The sequence below is a fragment of the Mustelus asterias genome, chromosome 9 (assembly GCF_964213995.1).
Source record: "Mustelus asterias chromosome 9, sMusAst1.hap1.1, whole genome shotgun sequence".
Classification (NCBI taxonomy): Eukaryota; Metazoa; Chordata; class Chondrichthyes; order Carcharhiniformes; family Triakidae; genus Mustelus; species Mustelus asterias.
Window position 1 is genome coordinate 93,672,465 of NC_135809.1, and position 24,825 is coordinate 93,697,289.

The 24,825-nt window shown below is 42.2% G+C and overlaps 1 protein-coding gene across 1 annotated transcript in view; it reads left to right on the plus strand.

The window, feature by feature from the left end:
* dagla (diacylglycerol lipase, alpha) overlaps positions 1-24,825 on the plus strand; it is a 340,274-nt gene that overhangs the window by 193,549 nt on the left and 121,900 nt on the right. Inside the window, exons 6-7 of the mRNA XM_078220586.1 lie at positions 13,851-13,989; positions 23,105-23,192. Of these exons, the coding sequence (XP_078076712.1) occupies positions 13,851-13,989; positions 23,105-23,192 (227 nt within the window). The remainder of the gene's footprint in view (positions 1-13,850; positions 13,990-23,104; positions 23,193-24,825) is intronic.

The window sequence follows — 24,825 nt, forward strand, 5'->3', positions numbered from 1 at the left end:
CAGGGGGAAAGCTGTGGAGGTGACTGATAATGTGACATAAATCCAACATCCCGGTTTAGGCCGTCCTCATGTGTGCGGAACTTGGCTATCAGTTTCTGCTCAGCGACTCTGCTGTCGTGTGTCGTGAAGGCCACCTTGGAGAACGCTTACCTGAAGATCCAAGGCTGAATGCCCGTGAGTATGGCTGTAGAGATTCGCATTCTAATTAGTATTCTGTAACTTGATTTCTGTGTCTGTGCACTGTTTGAGAGCACATTTCCACTCCAACTGACGAAGGAGCAGTGCTCCGAAAGCTTATGGTATTTGCTACCAAATAAACCTGTTGGACTTTAACCTGGTGTTGTGAGACTTCTTACTGTGTTTTCCTTATTCCCCATGATGATTTATTTTATCTCTAATGTACACATATTTACTTTAGCTATTTTCCTCCTTTTTATGTGTTGGCTAAAAACTCTTGCAACATAACCTGATTTTATATTCCTGGTTACTTTACTCTATGTATTTTTATCAACTTTTGCTGACTCTTTTCTGGCTTCTAAATCATTCTCAGACATACGACCATTCTTTGCAGTATTATGAGCCTCTTCTTTTTAATGCAATACTATCCTTAATATCCTTAGTAAGCCAGGATGGATTTTCTTGTTGAGTTTTTATTTTATAATGGAATGTATTTTCAATGCACATCTTGAATTATTTATTTAAAATGTTTCCTGTTGTCCATAGCTTTTAGTCCATTTACCCACTCAACTTTAGCCAGCTTTCCCCTTATACTTACGTAATTGGCTTTGTTTAACTTGAAGATACTTGTTTGGGAGTGGAGTATGTCACTTTCAAAATTCATATGGAATGCAATTGTATTATGATCATTATTTCTCTGAGAGTCTCGCTGAGAGTTTCAGGAATTGATACTATCTCTGATTGCTGGAGAGGAAGCAACAATTGTAGATGAACCATCTAGGTGATGAGAGATATGTGGATGTATGAAATCTAATAAGGGTCGTGATTTAGTGACATAAAGTGTGGAAAATGTTACTCTGGGATATTTAATATCGTCAGGAAAATTGCATTTTTTACCCATCCCTCAGTGCTTTCTGAGGCTGGTGACGAGTTGCCTTAGCAACTTTGGGAACATAATGTAAATTTATGCATAGATGCAGCAGATGAAAGTTACACAAGGATTAGAAAGTGAATGAAAATCACCAAGGTTTTCAGTCCCTCTTTTATAGTCATGCATCTCCAATGAACAATCGAGATCAGTATTAGCATTCCAGTATCAGCATTTCAACCTGACTTTTGAGGAGGCAGAAGAAGTTGCTCTTTGTTGCTTTGGAGAAAGGCAGAGGTGTGACTGGTGACAGGATTTTTGGGGTAAGATTTAATTTAAAGTACTTTTTCGCGGGTGTTAGTTATTTATTTAATTATTTTTAAATTTTGGTGCGAAACCGGCAGTGGCCGCGGGGTTTACTGGGAAGGGTCTTTTGAGTTTTTTTTAGTGCACGGGAGGTTTAAAAGGCAGGCCCCACTATCTAACGGGCAGCGTTGGGAGCGGGCAGCGGAGTGAGAGGGAGCTGAGTGAGAACTGAGGGGCTTTGGCTCAGGCAGAAAGGGCGAGCAGGGGTGAGTTTCTTATTTTAAAAATTTATTTATAATTTACTTTTCTCTGTGTACCTTGGAAGAAAGGGTGAAATATAAGTGTAAAGCCAGTGTGGTGCTCGCAGTGCAGTATGTGGGAGGTCCTGGAGGCACCTGGCCTCCCGGACATCCACATCTGTGAGGGGTGTGTCGAGTTGCGGTTCTTGAGGGCCCGTGTTAGGGAGCTGGAACTGCAGCTTGACGATCTTAGGCAGGTGAGGGAGAATGAGGAGGTGATAGACAAGAGCTATCATCAGGTGGTCACACCAGGGCCACGGGAGGAGGCCAAGTGGGTGACAGCCAGGAAGGGTAAAACACGGGTGATTGAGAGCACCCCGGTGGAAGTGCCCCTACATAACAAGTACTCCTGTCTGAGTACTGTTGGGGGGGACAGCCCATCTGGGGGAAGCAGCAGTGGCCGTGTCTCCGGGGTGGAGTCCGGCCCTGTAACTCAGAGGGCTAAGGAAAGGAGGAGGAAGGTGGTATTAATCGGGGACTCGACAGTCAGGGGGACGGACAGGCGATTTTGCGGAGGCAGGTGGGAGTCTCGCATGGTGGTCTGCCTCCCTGGGGCTGGGATCCAGGATGTCGCTGGGCGAGTCCCAGAAATCCTGAGGTGGGAGGGAGAGGAGCCGGAGGTAGCGATACATATTGGTACCGCTGATGTGGGTAAGAAGGGGGAAGGGAACATGAAAAAAGAGTATAGGGAATTAGGGAGACAGCTGAGAAGGAGGAAAGCAAAGGTTGTAATCTCGGGATTGCTGCCTGTGCCACGGGAAGGTGAGGAAAGGAATGGAGTGAGGTGGAGGATGAATGTGTGGCTGAGGGAATGGTGCAGGGGGCAGGGATTCAGGTTCCTGGACCATTGGGACCTCTTTAGGGGCAGGTGTGACCTGTATACTAAAAACGGGTGGCACTTGAATCCCAGGGGGACCAATATCCTGGCAGGAAGGTTGGCTAAGGCTACTGGGGAGAGTTTTAACTAGATAGGTTGGGGGGAGGGGATCAAAGCGACGTGACTGAGAGTGAGGAAGGTAGCTCGCAAACAGAGAAGGGTTATAGGCAGTGCAACAGGGCAGGTGGACTGGGAACAGAGAAGGGGAGAGGTCAGACCATAGGATTGAGAGGTGTCTACTCTAATGCCAGGAGTATAGTGAATAAACAACTAGCTAAAGGAGGAGAGGGCTTGGGAGATGTTAGTAGCGCTTCAACAAACCGGGTCCAGATAAAGGCTGGCATAAAGACACTTTGCCTGAATGCACGAAGCATTCGAAACAAAGTAAATGAGTTGATGGCACAAATCCATACAAATGAATATGATCTAGTGTCCATCACAGAAACGTGGTTGCAGGGTGACCGGGACTGGGAACTGAATATACAGGGTTATCAGGCATTTAGGAAGGATAGACAGGTAGAAAAAGGAGGTGGGGTAGCTTTGTTAATAAAGGATAATATCAGGACGGTAGTGAGAGATGACATAGGCTCTAAGGAGCAAAACGTGGAATCGTTGTGGGTGGAGATAAGGAATAGTAGGGGGAGAAAGACACTGGTAGGGGTGGTCTATAGGCCCCCAAATAATAACTTGGAGGTGGGGAGGGCTATAAACAAGCAAATAATGGATGCGTGCAAAAGTGGAACAGCAATAATCATGGGGGATTTTAACCTACATATTGATTGGTCGACTCAAATTGGACGTGGAGGGCTTGAGGAAGAGTTCTTGGAATGCTGTCGGGATTGTTTCATTGAACAGTATGTTACAGAACCTACGAGAGAGCGAGCTATCTTGGATCTGGTTCTGTGCAATGAGACAGGTAGGATTAAGGATCTTCTTGTGAAGGATCCTCTTGGGATGAGTGATCATAATATGGTGGAATTTCTGATACAGCTGGAGGGTGAGAAAGTAGGGTCCCAAACCAGTGTCCTCTGCTTGAACAGAGGGGAGTACGATAGGATGAGGGTGGAATTGGCTAATGTAGACTGGGCGAGCAGACTGGTAGGTAGGACAGCTGAGGAACAGTGGAGGATTTTTAAGGAGATTTTTTTTAAGTACTCAGCAAAAATATATTCCGGTGATAAAGAAGGACTGTAAGAAAAAGGATAACCGGACGTGGATAACGAAGGAAATAAAGGAGAGTATTAAAATAAAATCAGATGCGTACAGAGTGGCCAAAAATAGTGGAGAATTAGTGGATTGGGAAAGCTTTAAAGAAAAACAAAGAACAACTAAGAAAGCGATTAGGAAAGGAAAGATAGATTATGAAACTAAACTAGCTCAAAATATAAAAAATGATAGTAAAAGTTTTTACAAGTATATAAAAAGGAATAGAGTGGCTAGAGTGAATGTTGGACCCTTGGAAGATGAGAGGGGGGATTTAATAGTGGAAAACGAGGAAATGGCTGAGACTTTAAATAAGTTCTTTGTGTCGGTCTTCACGGTGGAAGACACAAATAGTTTGCCGAATATTAGAGATCGAGAGTTGGTGGGAGGGGAGGTCCTTAATACAATTACTGTTACTAAGGAGGTGGTGCTTGGTAGACTAATAGGACTGAAGGTAGACAAGTCCCCGGGCCCGGATGGAATGCATCCCAGGGTACTGAAAGAAATGGCTGAGGTAATAGCAGATGCGTTAGTAGTAATTTATCAAAATTCGCTGGACTCTGGGGTAGTGCCGGCTGACTGGAAAACAGCTACTGTTACGCCGCTGTTTAAAAAAGGAAGTAGACAAAAGGCGGGTAACTACAGGCCGGTTAGCTTAACGTCCGTAGTTGGGAAGATGCTAGAGTCCATTATTAAAGAGGAAATAACAGAGCATCTGAATAAGAATGGTTCGATCAAGCAGACGCAGCATGGATTCATGAAGGGAAAGTCGTGTTTGACGAATCTACTGGACTTTTATGAAGATGTCACTAGTGCGGTTGACAGAGGGGAACCGGTGGATGTGGTGTTTTTAGATTTCCAGAAGGCGTTCGATAAGGTGCCTCACAAAAGGTTGCTGCAGAAGATTGGGGTACACGGAGTTAGGGGTAAGGTGTTGGCGTGGATTGGGGATTGGCTATCTAACAGGATAAAGCTTGTGTGGCTTCTGCTACCAAATAAACCTGTTGGACTTTAACCTGGTGTTGTTAAACTTCTTACTGTGTTTACCCCAGTCCAACGCCGGCATCTCCACATCATATCTAACAGGAAGCAGAGAGTTGGGATAAATGGGTGCTTTTCTGGTTGGCAGTTGGTGACCAGTGGCGTGCCGCAGGGATCGGTGCTGGGGCCTCAATTGTTTACCATTTACATAGATGATCTGGAGGAGGGGACTGAATGTAGGGTATTCAAGTTTGCTGACGACACGAAGGTGAGTGGGAAAGCGAATTGCGTGGAGGACGCGGAAAGTCTGCAGAGAGATTTGGATAGGCTGAGCAAGTGGGCGAGGATCTGGCAGATGGAATATAACGTTAGCAAATGTGAGGTTATCCACTTTGGAAGAAATAATAGTAAATTGGAATATTATTTAAATGGAGAAAAATTACATCGTGCGACTGTGCAGAGGGACCTGGGGGTCCTTGTGCACGAATCGCAAAAACTCAGTCTGCAGGTGCAGCAGGTGATCAAGAAGGCGAATGGAATGTTGGCCTTTATCGCGAGGGGGATAGAATATAAAAGCAGGGAGGTCTTGCTGCAACTGTACAAGGCACTGGTGAGGCCGCAACTGGAGTACTGTGTGCAGTTTTGGTCCCCTTATTTGCGAAAGGATATATTGGCCTTGGAGGGAGTGCAGAGAAGGTTCACCAGGTTGATACCGGAGATGAGGGGATTAGCTTATGAGGAGAGATTAAACAGATTGGGTCTGTACTCGTTGGAGTTTAGAAGGATGAGGGGTGATCTTATAGAGACATATAAGATAATGAAGGGGCTGGATAGGGTAGAGGTGGAGAGATTCTTTCCACTTAGAAGGGAAACCAGAACTAGAGGGCACAGCCTCAAAATAAGGGGGGGCCGGTTCAGAACAGAGTTGAGGGGGAACTTCTTCTCTCAGAGGGTAGTGAATCTCTGGAATTCTCTGCCCATTGAAGTGGTGGAGGCTTCCTCGTCGAATATGTTTAAATCACGGGTAGATAGTTTTCTGATCGATAAGGGAATTAGGGGATATGGGGAGCAGGCGGGTAAGTGGAACTGATTCGCTTCAGATCAGCCATGATCTTGTTGAATGGCGGGGCAGGCTCGAAGGGCCAGATGGCCTACTCCTGCTCCTATTTCTTATGTTCTTATGTTCTAAGTGGGGAAAACAAGAAGGAAAAAGAAAACAACTGAAAGCACAGGGCGTTCTAACCTCAGCTAAAAATAAGTTCACTTCGACAGGTAAGATAAGTAGTGGAGGATGTGAAACATAGTTTAGGTCATCGTTCCAATGTTAGGTCCTTGATAGAGCAGTTATCCTTAGTCCTTGTTTTTTCATTGTAACATGGTAATTCTTTCATCCTCAAGTACCTTTCAACTCCTTTTAAAATTGTTTATCAGGTGGTGCACTTCAGATCCCAATAGTTCAAAGTGAACAAAATTCTCCTTATCTTCTCTGCTAATGATTTTGAATCTAAGGTATCTAGTTATTGACCCACTTATCAGATGGAATTGCTTTTCTTTAGCTACTCTATCAAATCTTTTACAATTGTTATGGGGTGCTTAATTTAAACACTGATTTCTCCTCTGATTATTTGTCGGTAAAACGGGAAGGTGATTTTGATTTTTGGTTGACCCGTTTATAAGTGGTGGTGTACCCTTCACCCACCCCCACCCTTTAAACTTGCAATATTCTAATCCTCTATGAATAACTCGCACAACAAACTTGAGATACAATAAAAATAAAAGAGTTGCTTTATTTGACATATATGCAAAATGCAGGAAAGGGGCTTTACAACATTCACCTGCTATACGCTCATACGCCAAAAGAGGGATAAGGAAAGAAAGGGCTTCAGAGCCAGACCATAAAATATCGGTTATGTGTTACATGAGTTCTGAATCCAGAATCAAATGTCTAATGGAAAGTTCCTTCCAAGGGCAGGTTGGTGGACTGTTGCAGGTGATCCATTCTTCCAGAAGTGAGACTTCTACAAGGGTAGAAGGCACATGGAGATGAATTTGGCTTGACAACACCAATTCCAATATTCCAGTAGTTAATGAGGGCCAGGTGATTGTACTGAGACAGACAACCTGCGGCTGCTATCTGTTCATTGGTCAGGTGGTAGACAGTGAAAGACTATTTGCCTGGAGTTACTGTTCACTTTGGAGGTCAAACAGAAACTGACTATAAGATCCAGCATCTTATTAGGTAAAAGGATTTTAAGTTTAAGTGTTGGTGATGTCATAGTGTGATTTCAGGTTGACTGATGAGACCCTGGTTGAAAGCCATTGTGTTTTGGAGCAGGTAACAATCGAGCCAGTAACACTACATTGGATATTAGGAACCACAAGTCTTTGTCCATAGCTGGCTGGGGCAGACATCTTGCTTGCTGAACCATTGTGTTAGCTTGGCTGGACTATTTATGCATTGTAAGATGTGTTACATTCCAGGAAGTGTGAGGTGTTCCCCCTGTTCAATTTCAAACTGCTCAAATTTCAGAAGCTAGCATGTGATCAGCAACAGGCATTTTATCACAATCATAAAAACCTCTATTCGACCACCTCTTAATCTTCTCTGTTCCAAAGAAAACATGATGTGGAGATGCCGGCGTTGGACTGGGGAGAACACAGTAAGAGTTTTAACAACACCAGGTTAAAGTCCAACAGGTTTATTTGGTAGCAAACACCATTAGCTTTCGGAGCGCTGCTCCTTCGTCAGATGGAGTGGAAATGTGCTCTCAAACAGGGCACAGAGACACAGAAATCAAGTTACAGAATACTGATTAGAATGCGAATCCCTACAGCCAGCCAGATCTTAAAGATACAGACAATGTGGGTGGAGGGAGCATTAAGCACAGGTTAAAGAGACTTGTATTGTCTCCAGACAGGACAGCCTGCCACTCCAGGAGGCAAGCTGTGGGGGTTACTGATAATGTGACATAAATCCAACATCCCGGTAACTTGATTTCTGTGTCTCTGTGCCCTGTTTGAGAGCACATTTCCACTCCATCTGACGAAGGAGCAGCGCTCCGAAAGCTAATGGTGTTTGCTACCAAAGAAAACAGCCCTAACCTTTCAAACCTCTCATAACCGAAGTCCCCCATGACTGGTGATACCCTGGTAAACCTAAGAGCTTTGTGTCTTTCCAGAGTGTGTTGCCCTTCAATACTCCAGCTGAGGCATAATCAGTGATTTATAAAAGCCAAGCACAATCTCTTTATTTTTATATTTTATTTCTAAATCTATTTAACCCTTTTTCAGGCCACACTGCCAACTTGCCCAGCAGGTTTAAGGATTTATGCAAATCAACACTACTCATCTACACTTTTGAAGTCATGCATAAACATCAGGCATTAATTGAAAAAGGCTTGTGTTGACACTCACATTGGACAGTTCTTATAAGGAAAAATGGTACTTGAAGACAGAAGAGAGTTAGTTAAAAATCTGTCTTTCATTGAATGTACTGAGGAACCCTGGAACAATCAAGCACCTAAAGTGAATTAACCCATTCCCGTTTTGACCAAATGATCAAATGAGTGATAGGTACCTGGCACATGTCTACAGAATTACCTATAAATCCCAAATGGTGGCATGGTGGTTAACACTGCTGCCTCTTAATGACAGTTTCAATTCCAGTCTTGGGTGACTGTATGGAGTTTGCACATTCTCCCTGTGTCTGCGTGGGCTTCCTCCGGGTCCTTGATGGGCCAAATGGCCTCCTGTACTGTCGGAATTCTATGAAGCGACACAAATGAACCTAATAGCAATCGGTTGTGGGATGAAATTGTTTGAAGGTTGGGCGATTGTGTCACAAAAAAATTAATACAATCCAGAAAGTCAGTATCACAGGAAGAATTACAAGTAAAAGAAGAAAATAGTAAACAATTATTTTCTTGTAATAGAGTGAGTGCAAAAAAAAATCAAAATGAACAAGGTAAAAATCAGCCTACGAACAAAAGCAAAATGCTGCTAATGATAGAAATCTGAAAGAAAACATTGGAAATCTGTAATAAAAACAGAAAACTTTGAAAATACTCAACAAATCTGGCAGCATCTGGGGAGGGACAAACAGAGCTCACCCCCCCCCCCCCCCCCCCCCCACCAAAAGGAATCTTGCATTTTCTGCATAGTATACTCCATTTTCAAAAAATCTTTTGATGCAGAGCTTCTTGGCTTCATTCTTGTTTCAAACACTGCTTTTCTGGGCTGTGCGGAGGATGCCTTTGATAATGATAGGGAAGGAGGCAGTTGATAAGAATGTAAGGAACCAAGGGACAAAAAGAAAAATCTTGAATGCTGCAATCTGAAATAACACAAACTACACATAACTAACATGATGATAAATCAGACTCCATTAGATGAAGACTTCCAGCTGAGCCTAAGCCTACAGCATCCAAACAACCAGATCAGACTGTGGAATAGAAAGTCGCTGTGACTAGCTGCAGATCAGAAATAAAAGTCTGAATTTTAACTGTCAAGGGTGAAGGAGGATTTGTGGGGTCAGAACCCAAGAAATTGGCATGAGGTTGGGGACCCAACAAGATGCTGCCTGCTTCATGGTTTCTCTTTGCAAGTGGCACAAATCAATTCCAGCCTCCCGGACTACCTGGATCCACGACAGTCTGCCTATAGGTTCACAGCAGACGCCATCTCCCTGGCCCTGCACTCAACGCTGGAACACTTGGATAACAAAGGCATCTATGTCAGACTCCTATTTATTGACTATAGCTCAGCCTTCAATACTATTATTCCCACAAAATCCATCTCCAAACAACGTGGCCTGGGCCTCGGTACCTCCCTCTGCGACTGGATCCTGAACTTCCTAACTCACAGACCACAATCAATAAGGATAGGGAACAACACCTCCTCCACGATCATCCTCAACACCAGTGCCCCACAAGACTGTTCTCAGCCCCCTACTATACTCCTTATGCACCTATGACTGTGTGGCCAAATTCCTTTCCAATTCGATTTTCAAGTTTGCTGACGACTCCACCGTAGTGGGTCGGATCTCAAACAATGACGAGGCAGAGTACAGGAATGAGATAAAGAATCTGATGAACTGGTGTGCGACAATAATCAATGTCAACAAAACGAAGGAGATTGTCATCGACTTCAGGAAGCGTAAAGGAGAACATGCCCCTGTCTACATTAACAGGGATGAAATAGAAAGGGTCGAGAGCTTCAGGTTTTTAGGTGTCCAGATCACCAACAACCTGTACTGGTCCCCCCATCCTGACACTATAGTTAAGAAAGCCCACCAACGCCTCTACTTTCTCAGAAGACTAAGGAAATTTGGCATGTCAGCTACGACTCTCACCAACGTTTACAGATGCACCATAGAAAGCATTCTTTCTGGTTGTATCACAGCTTGGTATGGCTCCTGCTCTGCCCAAGACCACAAGAAACTACAAAAGGACGTGAATGTAGCCCAATCCATCATGCAAACCAGCCTCCCACCCATCGACTCTGTCTACACTTTCCACTGCCTCGGCAAAGCAGCCAGCATAATTAAGGACTCCACGCACCCAGAACATTCTCTCTTCCACCTTCTTCCATCAGGAAAAGGATACAAAAGTCTGAGGTCACGTACCAACCGACACAAGAACAGCTTCTTCCCTGCTGCTGTCAGACTTTTGAATGGACTTACCTTGCATTAAGTTGATCTTTCTCTACACCCCAGCTATGACTGTAACACTACATTGTGCACTCTCTTGTTTCCTTCTCTATGAACGGTATGCTTTGTCTGTATAGCACACCAGAAACAATGCTTTTCACTGTATGTTAATACATGTGACAATAGTAAATCAAATCAAAGTTTACAGGTGAGCAGGAAACCCTTTGCAGCTGTTGGTTAATTAATTTCAATATTTAATCCCCAATTATCTCAGGATTTAACCCAGCATTCTGGCTTTAAAAGCTAGAGCATGGTTTCTTGAACTCAGCAGAATGCTCCAAGCAAGAGCCCAGCAGAGTCATTGATGAAACTGATAGGCTGGGCAGCCTTTAAAGAGTGAAATTGGAAAGTTTCTGCTCTGAAGTTGTTTTCCGACAGCCTGATTTCACTGCTTTGAAGGTAATTTCCAACTTTCTGGAAGTCATTTCACTTACCTTCCCTCATCTCAACTCCCTTATGGTCAGTCTTCACTGCAGCATGGGAGCAGCATCTCATGCAGTTAAAGCATGGATCCCTGACGAGGATAGTCATGATGTGGACTTTAGCAAATGGCATTTGCTACCAAATAAACCTGTTGGACTTTAACCTGGTGTTGTTAAAACTCTTACTGTGTCCCTGATGAGGATCAGTCTGTGTCTTTATAAATTCTGTTTGTGAACAGAATTCCCACTCACCTGAAGAAGGGGCTTAGAGCCTCGAAAGCTTGTGTGGCTTTTGCTACCAAATAAACCTGTTGGACTTTAACCTGGTGTTGTTAAACTTTTCCCTGATGAGGAACAGAGGAGCAGTCATCAACAGCAGGAAGACCATGCGTGTTTGCACCTCCACGCAGTATCAGTGATTGGCTCCTTGGAGACTAGGCCTACTCTCTGAGGACCATGTCCAGAGAAGAGATTAGATAGAAGCCAATGGAGCAAGCAGTTAGGTTGCTGAATGTGTGGTTCTGAAGTCTTGACAGATCTGGAGCTGATCTTCGGTATGCCACTTCAAAGGTCTCCAGAATGATTGTGGTCTCCTGTGGCTTAACAACAGTGTACTCCGGAGAAGAGTTGAGTTGCAGAAAGAGGCAGGTGCAGACAAGATCAGTATGCTCCCATAAGGAGCCAGATGTGATCATGGTGCCTGCATTTACTCTCTCGGCTTCTACCTGAAACGGCCTGATATAGACATGCTTAATGTAAGCTGTGAGGATGAGAGCATCTGACAATACCCTCATAAATCCTATCACCCCCCCCACCACACACACGCACACACACACAGGTTACGGGTCACCAATCTGATAAAGAACACAGCAACCTAACTCACTGTTTCCTGCCCATTAGCCAATTCTGTACCCATGCCAATACACTACTTCCAACAGCATGGGTTCTTACCTTCTAACTTAACCATTTATGAGGTAGCTTGTTGGACGCCTTCAGGAAGTCTAGATACAGCACATCCACTGGTTGCCCTCTATCCACTCTGATTGAGATGTCCTATTGAAAGAAGGGTGAGAGAAGATTTAGTAAAGGTATTCAAAATCATGGGTCTATACAGAATTGATGGGAAGAAACTATTCCCCTTGGCTCAAGTGTCGTAAGCCAGAGAACACCAATTTAAGGTGAATGATAAAAGAAACAAAGGTGATTCGAGGAAAAACCTCTTTATGCAATAAGTAGTTAGGATTTGAAATGCTTTCCTGTGTATGAAGTGGAAGCTGATTCAATTATGGCTTTCAAAACTATATTGGATAATAATTTGGATGAGTAGTAACCCGGAGAAAATTTGAAGTGCTAAAGGCAATAAGCTGGAGAGTGGTTTTGGTTGACTTGGTCTCACAGAGGGTCAGCATGGATAAGATGGGCTAAATGGTCTTCTGTGCATTAAACATCTAATGTCACTGTGTTCTCCACCCATGACCTGTTTAAAAAGTCGGTTGGGTGCCTGCTCATTAAATATCTGGTTGCCCGTCAGTCCTTTTACACTCAACAAGGCATTAACTGGGTCAGGGTGAGACTACCATCAGGAGAGTCTTGCCTTCACGAGCTGCTGGTCAATCCAATTGACTGACAGCCTTGTAGCCCCCAGCATTGTAGGTTTGAACAGAGGCGCTGATGGAACTAAAGGAAGTCCTTGAAGAACAGGAGATTTTGGAAGCTGAAATGTAGGTAAGTCCAGGTTAGTAGACTCTAACGAAGTGGGTGAGGATGTCAGGCGCCATGTTCAAGTGCTGGCATGGCCTTGCTGAGTGTGGGTCTCTATGGGCACAGGGGACCCTCAAAGGGCATTGCACCTGCTGAGTAAAAGCTCTGGGCTGTCTGCTTGGCATGGACCTTTTCTGCTGCAGGTAAATGGCAGTCAGGACGGGATGAGACACACTGACCATTAATTGGACATTTGACCTCAATAGGCCCAGGGACGGGCGAGCCACCCAATGCCTCCCTGTAAAATGGCAGACAGTTCAGGGATGGACAGATAGTGCTGCATTTTATTAACCCCGCCCACCCCACTCCCGGCCTTCAAGCCCTCTGGCAGTGGACTGTAAAATCCAGCCCTGTGATTTTGTGATCTCCACAGGAGTTGTACATACCCTTTTATATCAGTAATAAAATTGAGTGGAAAATATGGATTTGCAGCCTAATAATGAATTACCTGGTGAGAAAATTCAACAGCTGGTAATTAAGTGGTTACATCGGTAAAATGATTATTTTTCTCAGTTTGGTCCGAGATGGAGCACCAATGGTACACAGCAAATAATGATCTGGTCAGGGTAGCCATTATTCAGTGGGAAAGGTTTGTGGCCTATTTTGATGACAAGCTTTCAATGGTTTGGGCTCTCTTGATTGTCAATAGGTTAATCTTATAGTGTGTGGAGCTGTAGGAATTGCAATGTGTATATTGAGCAGTGAAGATCAAAAATAATAATTATAGGTGCATTTAGACCTTTTCATTCACTAGAATATTATTGCAAGCACAGTTAATAAGCAATGAATGTGACTAAACTGTTGTCATAAATTTGTTTGGATTACAGTGATGTTTTTCATCCTTCATCTCTTATTTCCTCTGCCCAATGAGCATTGAGTGAAATGGAATTGAAAAGTCCCAAAGTACTTGCAAGAGGACAAATTCATTTAATTCTGATAACATTTTGCTCTTCCATTGATGTCACTCATTGATGGTGGCAAACTTGACTTTGATGGCTCAGAGAGCAAATGCATAGTGTGATAAAACATTCTCATACTGTCAGTGAGTTCAAATATTAAAAACAAAATGTGAAATGCTAAGCAACAATTTAACATGGTTAATGCAACATGCAAGTATCATGTAATACATGTCCACAACTTCATATTTCTTGAGCTTGTTTATATGTACAAAAGAAAGCACATTTTTAATGTTAAGCAGTTTAATGGTCAACATACTTACGTCTCTGTTCTGATTTCCTTCTGCTTCCAGGAATTGTAGCCTGTAATTGGGTTGTTATTCTAAGCGTCTGCATAACAGTAATGTGCGTCTTCGACAGAACAGGCAGGACATTTGTGAAACTTCGCGCAACGAAGCGGCGTCAACGCAACCTCAGAACTTATAATTTACGGTAAGTAGGAATAGTTCATAATTTCCTGACTTACTATCTTGTGATGCAGCTACTGGAAACTGGGTATAAAAAGTAATATCATTTTTGCAGAGGGGAAAGAGTAGTGTCGCTACCGAACATATTCATGAGCAACCACCGTGCTGTAATCTACTCTATACCAAAGCTGCATTACATACCCAATGTTTTCTACATTATAGCCACTGCAGATCAGACTGGGTTTGAAGTGCTTTGAGGTTGTTCTGAGGGATTGATGAGCTGCTTTGTAAATGCAAGTTTTCTGCTTTTTATGATTTTTGTAAATTGCACATTTTCCGCAAATTTTTCCCAAGTTCGGTTTTGTGGTACTGAATATTCAGGAACACAAGCAAAATACTCAAAATGTGAGTACTTGCTTGACAGCAGGGGTTCCCAAGCACTCGCTCATGATTGGCTCTGAGGCCCCATCACATGCCCCCACCCAACTTCTATTTACCTCCTCTAAAGAGTCAGACTCAAAACATTAACATGCTTCTCTCTCCACAGATGCTGCCAGACCTGTTGAGTTTTAAAACACTTTCTGATTTTATAAGCATCCACAGTATTTTGTCTTTATTTTTCTGGCTCCATTTCACTGAGAGGAGAGGGAATGAAACCCAAGGCATTGTGCCAGCTAAGAGTGCATCTGATGTTTTTTTTTCTGGCACCAGTTCACTGGGACGGGAGGCTAGAGTAGCTTCAGGTGACCCCATGAATGACAGCATCACATTAATCAATGGAAAACCCAACTGGAAAATTAGTGAGTGAGGAGGAAGGTCATGTTGTACTTGGAGGATTGGAGTGAGGGTGAAGCTAGGAGAAGCTTTGCAGAAAATTCCAGAACTCCTCATTGGCATGGTGCTTCTCCAGTATGGACCTGAGAAATTGGGTCTAGTGAATATGTAACGTAGCATTTTCCCAAATAGTTTAAAAATACAAATTTTCATGTGTAATTTATGTTTATCTTTAGTGTGAGAACTTTATTAATTAAATATTCAACATTACTATTCTGCTGTTTTGTCTTTGGCATGTGGGCTCATGCCCATTTTGAAGTTTGGCAAGTAATGAAGTAGGAAATTAAAGATTGTAACATGTTTAATGCATTGACATGTGCATATAATAGGCACTTGCCAGAAATATACAAATTATAAAGTAGCAACAGACAGTCTGGTCCAAGGAATATTCTACCACCCTATAACCCCCCCCCCCCCTTCCCCAAAATCAAACTGTTCGCCTATGGTTAGGTGACAGAATTATCATTGAACATTTTTTGTGCTGATTTCACAATTACATCACGAAGTGGCCACTCAAATTTTGGGCTAAAATTTACGTTATGTATTTTTATACCAACATTTGTGGGTGACCTTAAAATATCAGAGATGTTAATACTGGAATGTGATGACGAGTAATGAGGAATTTTGACTTGGGATATGATCTGATAACTGTCAGGTATAATTCCGTTTAGATGAAGGTAAACTTATACACAAATGTGAATAATAAACAGATTAAAGAATAAATGAAGAAATACTGATGAACATGAACCTGTAGTCACTAGATAGGATCAGTATGATATCAAACGGAAATCGATAAAGCAAATGATATTTCCGGTTGCATGAAAAGAATATTGTAGATCAAACAACATTGTCCTGCCACTGTGTGGAGAGTTGGTCAGGATGTACTTGGAAAAATGAGTGCAGTTCTAAAGCACTCACCAAAGGAAGGAAGAAGTTGAGTTGAAAAATATGCAAAGACAAGTAATAGAATGATTGGAGACTAAAAGAATAAAATGTGAAGATAAGACACTACATCTGAGAAAAGACAAATGGGATAATAGATTCTTCAAATTAATAAGGCTGCGGAGGATCACCCTTGGATATTTCATTTGCTGCAGGATAAATGTCAACAGATTATATTTACAGAGCACCCTTAAGGTAGGAAAATAACCCAAAGGATTTACTGGAAAAGTAATCAAAAACATGGATACTCAGATACTGGAGGAGATATTCGGAAATGTCACCTGAATTTTGTTTAGGGTGGGCATACGGATGTTCTCGATGGAAAAGAGGGATGCAGAGGGATTTAGAAGTCCAGAGTCAAGAATAGATCGTTAAGATGTTTTGGCAAGAAGAGAAACCTTTGCTGGATATGCTCTGTGGGTTAATATTCTCTTCCATCTATTGAAGATACTAGTTCATTTTGGGATAACATTCCATGAACATTGGGTGACCTCTGATGCCTCGCCAAAGAGTAATTATTGAGGTCAAGAGACTGAACAGTGGGTATTCGCCATCATCAGTAGAAAATTGCCAAGAGTGGAATTACGGTAGAATTTTGCTTTCTCTAGCCCAGGGGCACTGCAATTAATTCTGTGCTGTTCTGGTTGTGGCTAGTTTAGATGTGAATCGAACCTGGGATCTTCTTGGTGTAGTACTGCAGTAAATACTCTGTTTATCGATCATTGAAACCAAAAGTTTGAATGAATCTTTTTATTTGGTCTGTTTTCAAAAATTACAACAAATCAATAAAACAGATTGCAACAATGGAGTAAGCTCCTGCCATTATTTTTGCCTCCGCTTTTCTCTTTGTAGATGAAACAATTAAAGTTAATTGGAAAAAAAAATCAATTGATGTTTCTGACTTGAATTGTTGTACGCACAGAATTAAGGGCTGAATTACAAAAGTAATAGCTAGTTTCTCCCATGGTTCAGTTGGTAAACATACCAGGAAAACTTCAGAATCAATCCACGGTCTGCACTGAGTTTACTAATCTTCAAATGTTGCAATCGGCTTTGGTAAAGGTCAGTTTAAAAACAAACCTGGTTTCAACTCCTGCTCTGTCAGTGATTTGTATTATAAAGAGCATCTGTGTCAGCACCAGATGAAGACTGGGTCAGGTTGGAAAGTTATACTGTTGCCCCTGTCATCCTCCAGAGATGCATGCAGTCTAAATTTGTGATTGGGGACTTGGGTGAGGTACCAGAAAGTGGTCAATGCTTGAAATATATCCCAGTATTGGTCAATAATTTTGAGCATAGGAAGAGCAAAAGCTGGAATTATTAAAAGAACCATCGATATTGTTCCCATTATTGATTTGCACAAATCTCTCATTTCTACAAGGGCACCTTCTGAAAATAAAAATACAACTAGTGTATTTTAGTAACTATTCAACACTGGCTCTCATAGACCTCACTGCCATAAACTATATAGAAACTTATATTTGTTGAAGAATTTAGAAATTACCTGCAGCCTGTTTTAATTGATCTTCAAGACATACATCAGTCTTTTCTAAATATGTCAACTTAGAAAACTTTCAAAAGTTGACCAACAACTTAAAAAGTGGCATAGCATAAAGAATGTATATTTATAAAATGTATTTCATGTCATCAGAGGAATTCTCTGTGATTCCCCCTGTCCGATGTTCCCAGGTATGATTTGCATGGCAGTTGCCTGTGAAGTTGAAACTTCCAATGGGCAATTGCTCTGCACAAGGAACCATCTGAAAATGCTATTTAAATCCCAAACTTCAGATGGTTCAGACTGTCTTACAGCAATAGTTACCCAGAAAACATTGGATTAGAAGAATTAAAACCACTTTTAACTATTTTGTCACACACACACACCCACCCCACAGACCTACCAGTGCAATAGATCATAGACGTGTCAGAATTTAGGATGCAGGTTTACCCTATGTAATTCACTTTGAAGTAATGTTTTGTTGGCTAAAAACCCAAGGTGTACAAAATAGCAGTTTGAAACATTGGTACGTTTAGAATTTATTGAAGGGAAATACAAGCGCTGAAGTCACAAAAATATCCTACGGAGGAGCCTGCAGCATCTCCAGATAAGTTGAGTTTTGGATATTTTATTTAGCATGTTTTCTTGCACTTTGTAGTTTACAGTTTTCTCCCTTTTACATAAGAACATAAGAAATAGGAGCAGGATAGGCCATCTGGCCCCTCGAGCCTGCCCCGCCATTCAATAAGATCATGGCTGATCTGAAGTGGATCAGTTCCACTTACCCGCCTTATCCCCATAACCCCTAATTCCCTTACCGATCAGGAATCCATCTTTCCATGATTTAAACATTTTCAACGAGGAAGCCTCCACCACTTCAGTGGGCAGAGAATTCCAGAGATTCACCACCCTCTGAGAGAATAAGTTCTCCTCAACTCTGTCCTAAACTGACCCCCCTTTATTTTGAGGCTGTGCCCTCTAGTTCTAGTTTCCTTTCTAAGTGGAAAGAATCTCTCCACCTCGATGGGCCGAATGGCCTCCTTCTGCACTGTAGGGTTTCTATGATTTCTACCCTATCCAGCCCCTTCATTATCTTATAGGTCTCTATAAGATCCCCCCTCAGCCTTCTAAATTCCAACGAGTACAAACCCAATCTGCTCAGTCTCTCCTCATAATCAACACCCCTCATCTCTGGTATCAACCTGGTGAACCTTCTCTGCACTCCCTCCAAGGCCAATATATCCTTCCGCAAATAAGGGGACCAATACTGCACACAGTATTCCAGCTGCGGCCTCACCAATGTCCTGTACAGATGCAGCAAGACATCTCTGCTTTTATATTCTATCCCCCTTGCGATATAGGCCAACATCCCATTTGCCTTCTTGATCACCTGTTGCACCTGCAGACTGGGTTTTTGCGTCTCATGCACAAGGACCCCCAGGTCCCTTTGCACAGTAGCACGTTGTAATTTTTTTCCATTTAGATAATCCAATTTGCTATTATTTCCTCCAAAGTGAATAACCTCACATTTGTCAACGTTATACTCCATCTGCCAGATCCTCGCCCACTCACTCAGCCTGTCCAAATCTCTCTGCAGACCTTCTACGCCCTCCACACGATTCACTTTTCCACTTATCTTTGTGTCGTCTGCAAACTTTGTTACCCTACACTCAGTCCCCTCCTCCAGATCGTCTATATAAATGGTAAATAGTTGAGGCCCCAGTACCGATCCCTGCGGCACGCCATTAGTTACCATCCGCCAACCAGAAAAGCACCCATTTATTCCGACTCTCTGCTTCCTGTCGGATAGCCAATCCCCAATCCGCGCTAACACCCTACCCCCAACTCCGTGTGACCCAATCTTCTTCAGCAACCTTTTGTGAGGCGCCTTATCAAACGCCTTTTGGAAATCCAAAAACACCGCATCCACCGGTTCCCCTCCGTCAACTGCACTAGTCACATCTTCATAAAAATCCAACAAGTTCGTCAAGCACGACTTTCCCCTCATGAATCCATGCTGCGTCTGTTTAATCGAACCATTCTTATCCAGATGGCCTGCTATTTCTTCTTGAATGATGGATTCCAGCATTTTCCCAACTACAGACGTTAAGCTAACCGGCCTGTAGTTACCCGCCTTTTGTCTATTTCCTTTTTTAAACAGCGGCGTAACATTAGCCGTTTTCCAATCCGCCGGCACTACCCCAGAATCCAACGAATTTTGATAAATAACCACTAACGCATCCGCTATTACGTCTTGACATTTCTTTCAGTACCCTGGGATGCATTCCATCCAGGCCCGGGGACTTGTCCACCTTCAGTCCCGTTAGTCTACCAAGCATTGCCTCCCTGGTAACATTAATTGTGTTGAGTACCTCTCCTCCTACCAACCCTCTATCGTTAATACTCTAAATTTTAAAAAAATACTTCTCATTTAAGGATCACAGGTATGAAAATATAGAACATTGTAAGGACTTCAATACAATATTACAAGGTTCAGGAAGTCCAACCCCAGATATTTCATGCTAATATATGATCAGAAAGCTATTCTCCCACATACCCACTAAATCCCAATAATTTTATGTTCTAATTTCAAAACAAAATAAACTCTGAAATCGGAGCCAGTCTGCTCCTTGATTACATGGCAGCTCTGAAACAGACACACAATTACATGAACTGAAGATAAGCCAACTTGGCTATTTTAATGAGCTTTTATTTTTAATTATCTTCAGGAAGGATAACTGTGAGCTGATTCCATGGAAACAAAACCTTAAGACCCTAGTTTTCATGAATGGTCAAACTTGGATATGAACGCTTAGACACTGATCAACCAGTTGAAATGTTCAGAGATATTATGATATAAGACTAAAAATTACTAGTAACAAGGGTAATTGTTGAATGCTTAACACAAGATTTCTCTGTCTGCTATGTAAACACAGCAGTTTAACTCATTTGGAACATTTTAGTAATAATGAGGTTGAGGTATTCTGGCAGCCAAGTCTAGATCAGGCTACATCTGGAATACTGTGCAGAACTTTCCATTCCTAACATCGGAGGGAATCATAGGGGGCAAGGGCACTAAATTTGTGATAGAAAAAGTCAGTGTCCCGCTGATAGGAAATTAGTTTGGAGTTTCTGTGTTCTCCTGACATTGATGGTGGTTTAAAGGGGATATTGAAGAGACTAATCTGGTGCTGAAGCAATGATGTCAGGAAGATATTGAAGAGACTGTCTTTGGGCTGAAGTTACAATGTCAGGGGGATTTTGAAGAGACTGTCCTGGGGCTGAGGCCACGCTGTTGGGGACACATTGAAGAGACTGTGCTGGGCCTCTGCGGGCCATATTAGAGGGCTCTGCATGACACACATGTCTTGGTCCCGGCCTTAATTGGGGGTAGGCCTCTCCAGGCAATGCATAATATGACATCCAGGGCAAGACCAGTCACCTAAGGAATTTGGTGCTGGGAGTAAGACTCATGGTACTGTGAGGCAAAGGGCATATTCATGGTCAGGAATAGCATTGGTATCCTGCAAGTCATTAGCTAAGAAATCATGGTGGAGGGTAATATTATATGATCTCGTGGAGGAGGTCCCAGAAAGTCATGTGGCCTTAAGAAGGGGAGAGGTCAGGTCGCCAAAGGACATGGGGACCTCAACACTGAAGGGTTTGAGGTGGAGAACAGGAATATCCACATAGATAATGATGGGTTCAAAAGTAACAAGGACACGATCGTGAAGGGAATCATGGGTGAGGATTGCAGGAACGTGGTGGGTGATGGGAGGAGATTGGAAGCTGGTCTCCCAGACGAAGATGAGCAACACCATTCTCAAGTCCACTTTACGATGACGCCATTCGAAAAACAAGTTAGAAAAACAATTGGGCTGAGGAGCTGACATATGGGAGCTGAAGGTCAGCAGTGATCTATTGAATCATGGAATAGATTGAAGGGGTTGATTTGTTTACTCCTGTTTCTAATCTTCCTATATTTTTATGTTCTTATGTTCTCATTGTTACTGCATTTTAGAAAAGGGGCTTCCATTACTTGTGAGCAAACTGATAACTGTATTTTCAAAGTTGCACTACAGCTGACTCTTAGCCCCATTGCATATTGCAGGAGTATAGTGTCATGCAATCCTATAACTTCCTGTAATTTTTAAGAACTAAATAAAGTCAATCTTTATTATTTATATATCTCGTCAATCTCTACTCTCTATTTATTCAGTGAGCCTCACAGGGCAGTGACAGGAAAGCTGTAATAAAGCTTATTAACGTAAGTGCACCTTATCTCAAAAACACCTTGTCTCAAAAAGACATGCTCAGAAAGTTAATTTGGGGAAAATCAAAAACATTAAACAGCTGAATTTTAGCAGCTTGTTTTTGCTATATATAATCTCAAAAGTATTGGTGGCTGTGCAATTTCTCTATAAGAAGTTTAACAACACCAGGTTAAACTTCTTACTGTGTTTACCCCAGTCCAACGCCGGCATCTCCACATCAATTTCTCTATACCAGTAGCCAATGAATCAGCAATTGTGTGAAGTAGAAGTGGCATAAAAGGAGTGAGGATAATGCTGGAAGAACATGTAATATGTCAGGAAATTTTGTTCAGTCCTGGGACCATCCAAGGTGTGGCCAGACTGACGAGGACAGAAGGAAGCTGTTTGTAAGAGAGTGAATTAAATTGACTTTGAATCTAGAGAATACATTTGGAGTAATACAAGTTACCTTACTCCCAGTAATCTCCGATTTCAGTTGAAATTGTAGGTCAAGAACTCTTAAGAGGGTATTCACATTATTTACTTAATTTCATAAGGTCTCGCAGTCAATTTTAATCATCACCTAAGCAGCATCTTAAAGTTATATAGTAAGTATTGCTTGTTGACTGGAAAGTGATTATTATGCGGTAATGCAATTCTTTCAACCAACAAATCACATGTGCTTTACCCTGGAAATTTATAATGCTACTTAAGCCTCTTGATCATATTTGGTATCCTCAAATATTGTTTTGTAATCTTTTCGACAGCTTTAAAGCCACCTATGTATTTTTAACAGGTAACATGGATTTGCCCCATTCAGGAATAAATGCTTAGGTCTGATAGTGATTTCTTCATTTAGATTGAATTTAGGTCGTCACCCTGGCTTCATGCTATCTCTAGCAACAGCCCATTAAAAATAGTATTAAAAAGTTCCATTATGACAGACTAGTATTCTTCAGTCGTTTGTTTAATGGGTACAGTATATGTTTGACATGGTTCATGATTAGCTAATCAATCTAAAAGTCTGAGCTTCAATCCCAGTCTGTAGCTGATATCAGTTGGAGCAGCTTTTAGGATGCTACAGTTGGATGTCAAGGCCAACAATATCAAGTTTAAGCCCAATGTCCTACAGTGTGGAACAGACTTAATACTCTCCATTTGTTCTGATATGTAAGGAATATCCTCTTGGGGAGGCACTGGCATCTGTGCATCTGTAACCTGGCAAGAGTTGATGTCTTCAGAAGAACAGAGGAGAAATGTAGGAGAAATTTTGTTGGGGAAACGAAAACACGATGGCCGTGGCAAGGTTTTTTAAATAGTTAACACTTAAATTCAGACCATTTGTTTCAGCTTGTGCTCTTGAGATTGTCATGTCAGAGCGGTACAGTAAGGTTTACTTGGACCATTGAGTGTTGTGACTGATGCAGGATGTTCAGGATTCTCCTGAGACACATACGATATCACTCAGTTATTCAGATTTTGAAGCTGGATAATTACGAGAAGACACCTTTAAAACTGGTCTCTTGGTATATTAGCCTTATATCTTAGTCTTACTGTATTAAATTTTGCCCACTATCCTTTAAGATTATAAATGCTTTTTTTTTTAAATATAGCCATCGCTTGGAGGAAGAGCAGGCTAGTAGCTGGAGCCGGAGATTGAAATTTTTTCTTTGTTGTACCCGTACACAGGACACACAGACTGTAAGTACATAACGTTTTCAAGTTGGGGCTTCTTTTCTATAGTTAAAATAATCACATCAACTTGATGTGCAGTTATCAAACAATCTAACTTAAAAATAGAGCAAATATTTGTTTGCTCGCATCTTGCATATATCTTTGTCCCTTGTTATTATATCTTATGCTTTAATATGTTAGTCAGATAATAGGTCAAATTGTGTTGTGAAACATATCCTGTGTCAAGTTGTATTGTTCTGACACTATTTTAGGGTACTTTTTCAAAATATGCATTCATGGGATGTGAGTCTGACTGGATGACATTTATTGCCTGCTCCTAATTGCCCTTGAGGAGGTGATAGTGAGCTGCCTTCTTGAGTTGCTGCAGCCCATGTGGCATAGGTAGACCCACAGTGCTGTGAGGGAGAGAATTTTAGCATTTTGACCCCGCAACAGTGAAGGAATAGCAATATATTTTCAAGTTACGATGTGAGTGGCTTGGAGGGTAACTTGATGGTGTTCCCATGCATCTGCTGTCCTTGTCCTTCTAAATGGTCGTGATTTTGAAAAGTGATGTTTAAGGAGTCTTGGTGACTTCCTGCAATGCATTTTGTAGATGTTACACATTGCTGCCATGGTGCATTTGTGGTGGAGGCGTGAATGTTTGTGGGTGGGGTGCCAATCAAGCTGGTTGCTTTGTCCTGGATGGTATTGAGCATCTGGAGTGTTGTTGGAGCGGCACTCACTCAGGCAAGTGGAGAGTATTCCATCACACGCCTGCCTTGCGCCTTGTTGCTGCAGGATTCTTAGCCTGTGCATTGCTGTTGTAACCACAGTATTCATATGGCTAGTCCAGCTCAGTTTCTGGTCAATGATAATCCCAGAATGTTGACATTGGGGGCTTCGACAATGGTAATGCCATTGAATGTCAAGGGGGGATGGTTGGATTCTCTCTTGTTGAAAATGATCATTGCCTGGCATTTGTGTTGCTCGGATATTGCTTGCCACTTGTCAGCCCAAGCTTGGATCTTGTCCAGATTGCTGCATTTGGACAGGATTGCTTCAATATCTGAGGAGTCACAACTGGTGCTGAACATTGTGCAATCATCAGCAAACATCTTCACTTCTGACCTTATGAAGGAAAGTAATTGATGAAGCAGCTGAAGATGGTCGGGCCGAGGGCACTATCCCGAGGAACTCCTCCAGTGATGTCCTGAGATGGTTGATCTCCTCTTCATTCGGTACTTGATTCTACGTGACTTTCTTGGAATTCACTCCGATCCTAAGAAGAAAAAGAGTCATTTTATTGTGCCTAAGGACAACTCAATATGTTTTATAGCCGATGAAGTATGTTTGATGTGGAGCCAAGTGTCATGTAGGAAACATGGCAGTCAAATTGTGAATGGCAAGCTGCTACAAAAAGCAGTGTGATAATGACCAGATAATCCACTTTTTAAACTGATCTTTATCACAGCATCATTATAGTACAGACTGTTCTGGCTATTTGAAAGAGCAATCCAATTAGTAATACTCCCTGCTCTTTCCCCAAAACTTTGCTAATTTTTCTTCTTCATGTATATATCTAATGCACCATTTGAAAGTTAGTATTGCATCTGTCTCCACCACCCTTACACACAGTGCATTCAGTTGCGTGAGATTG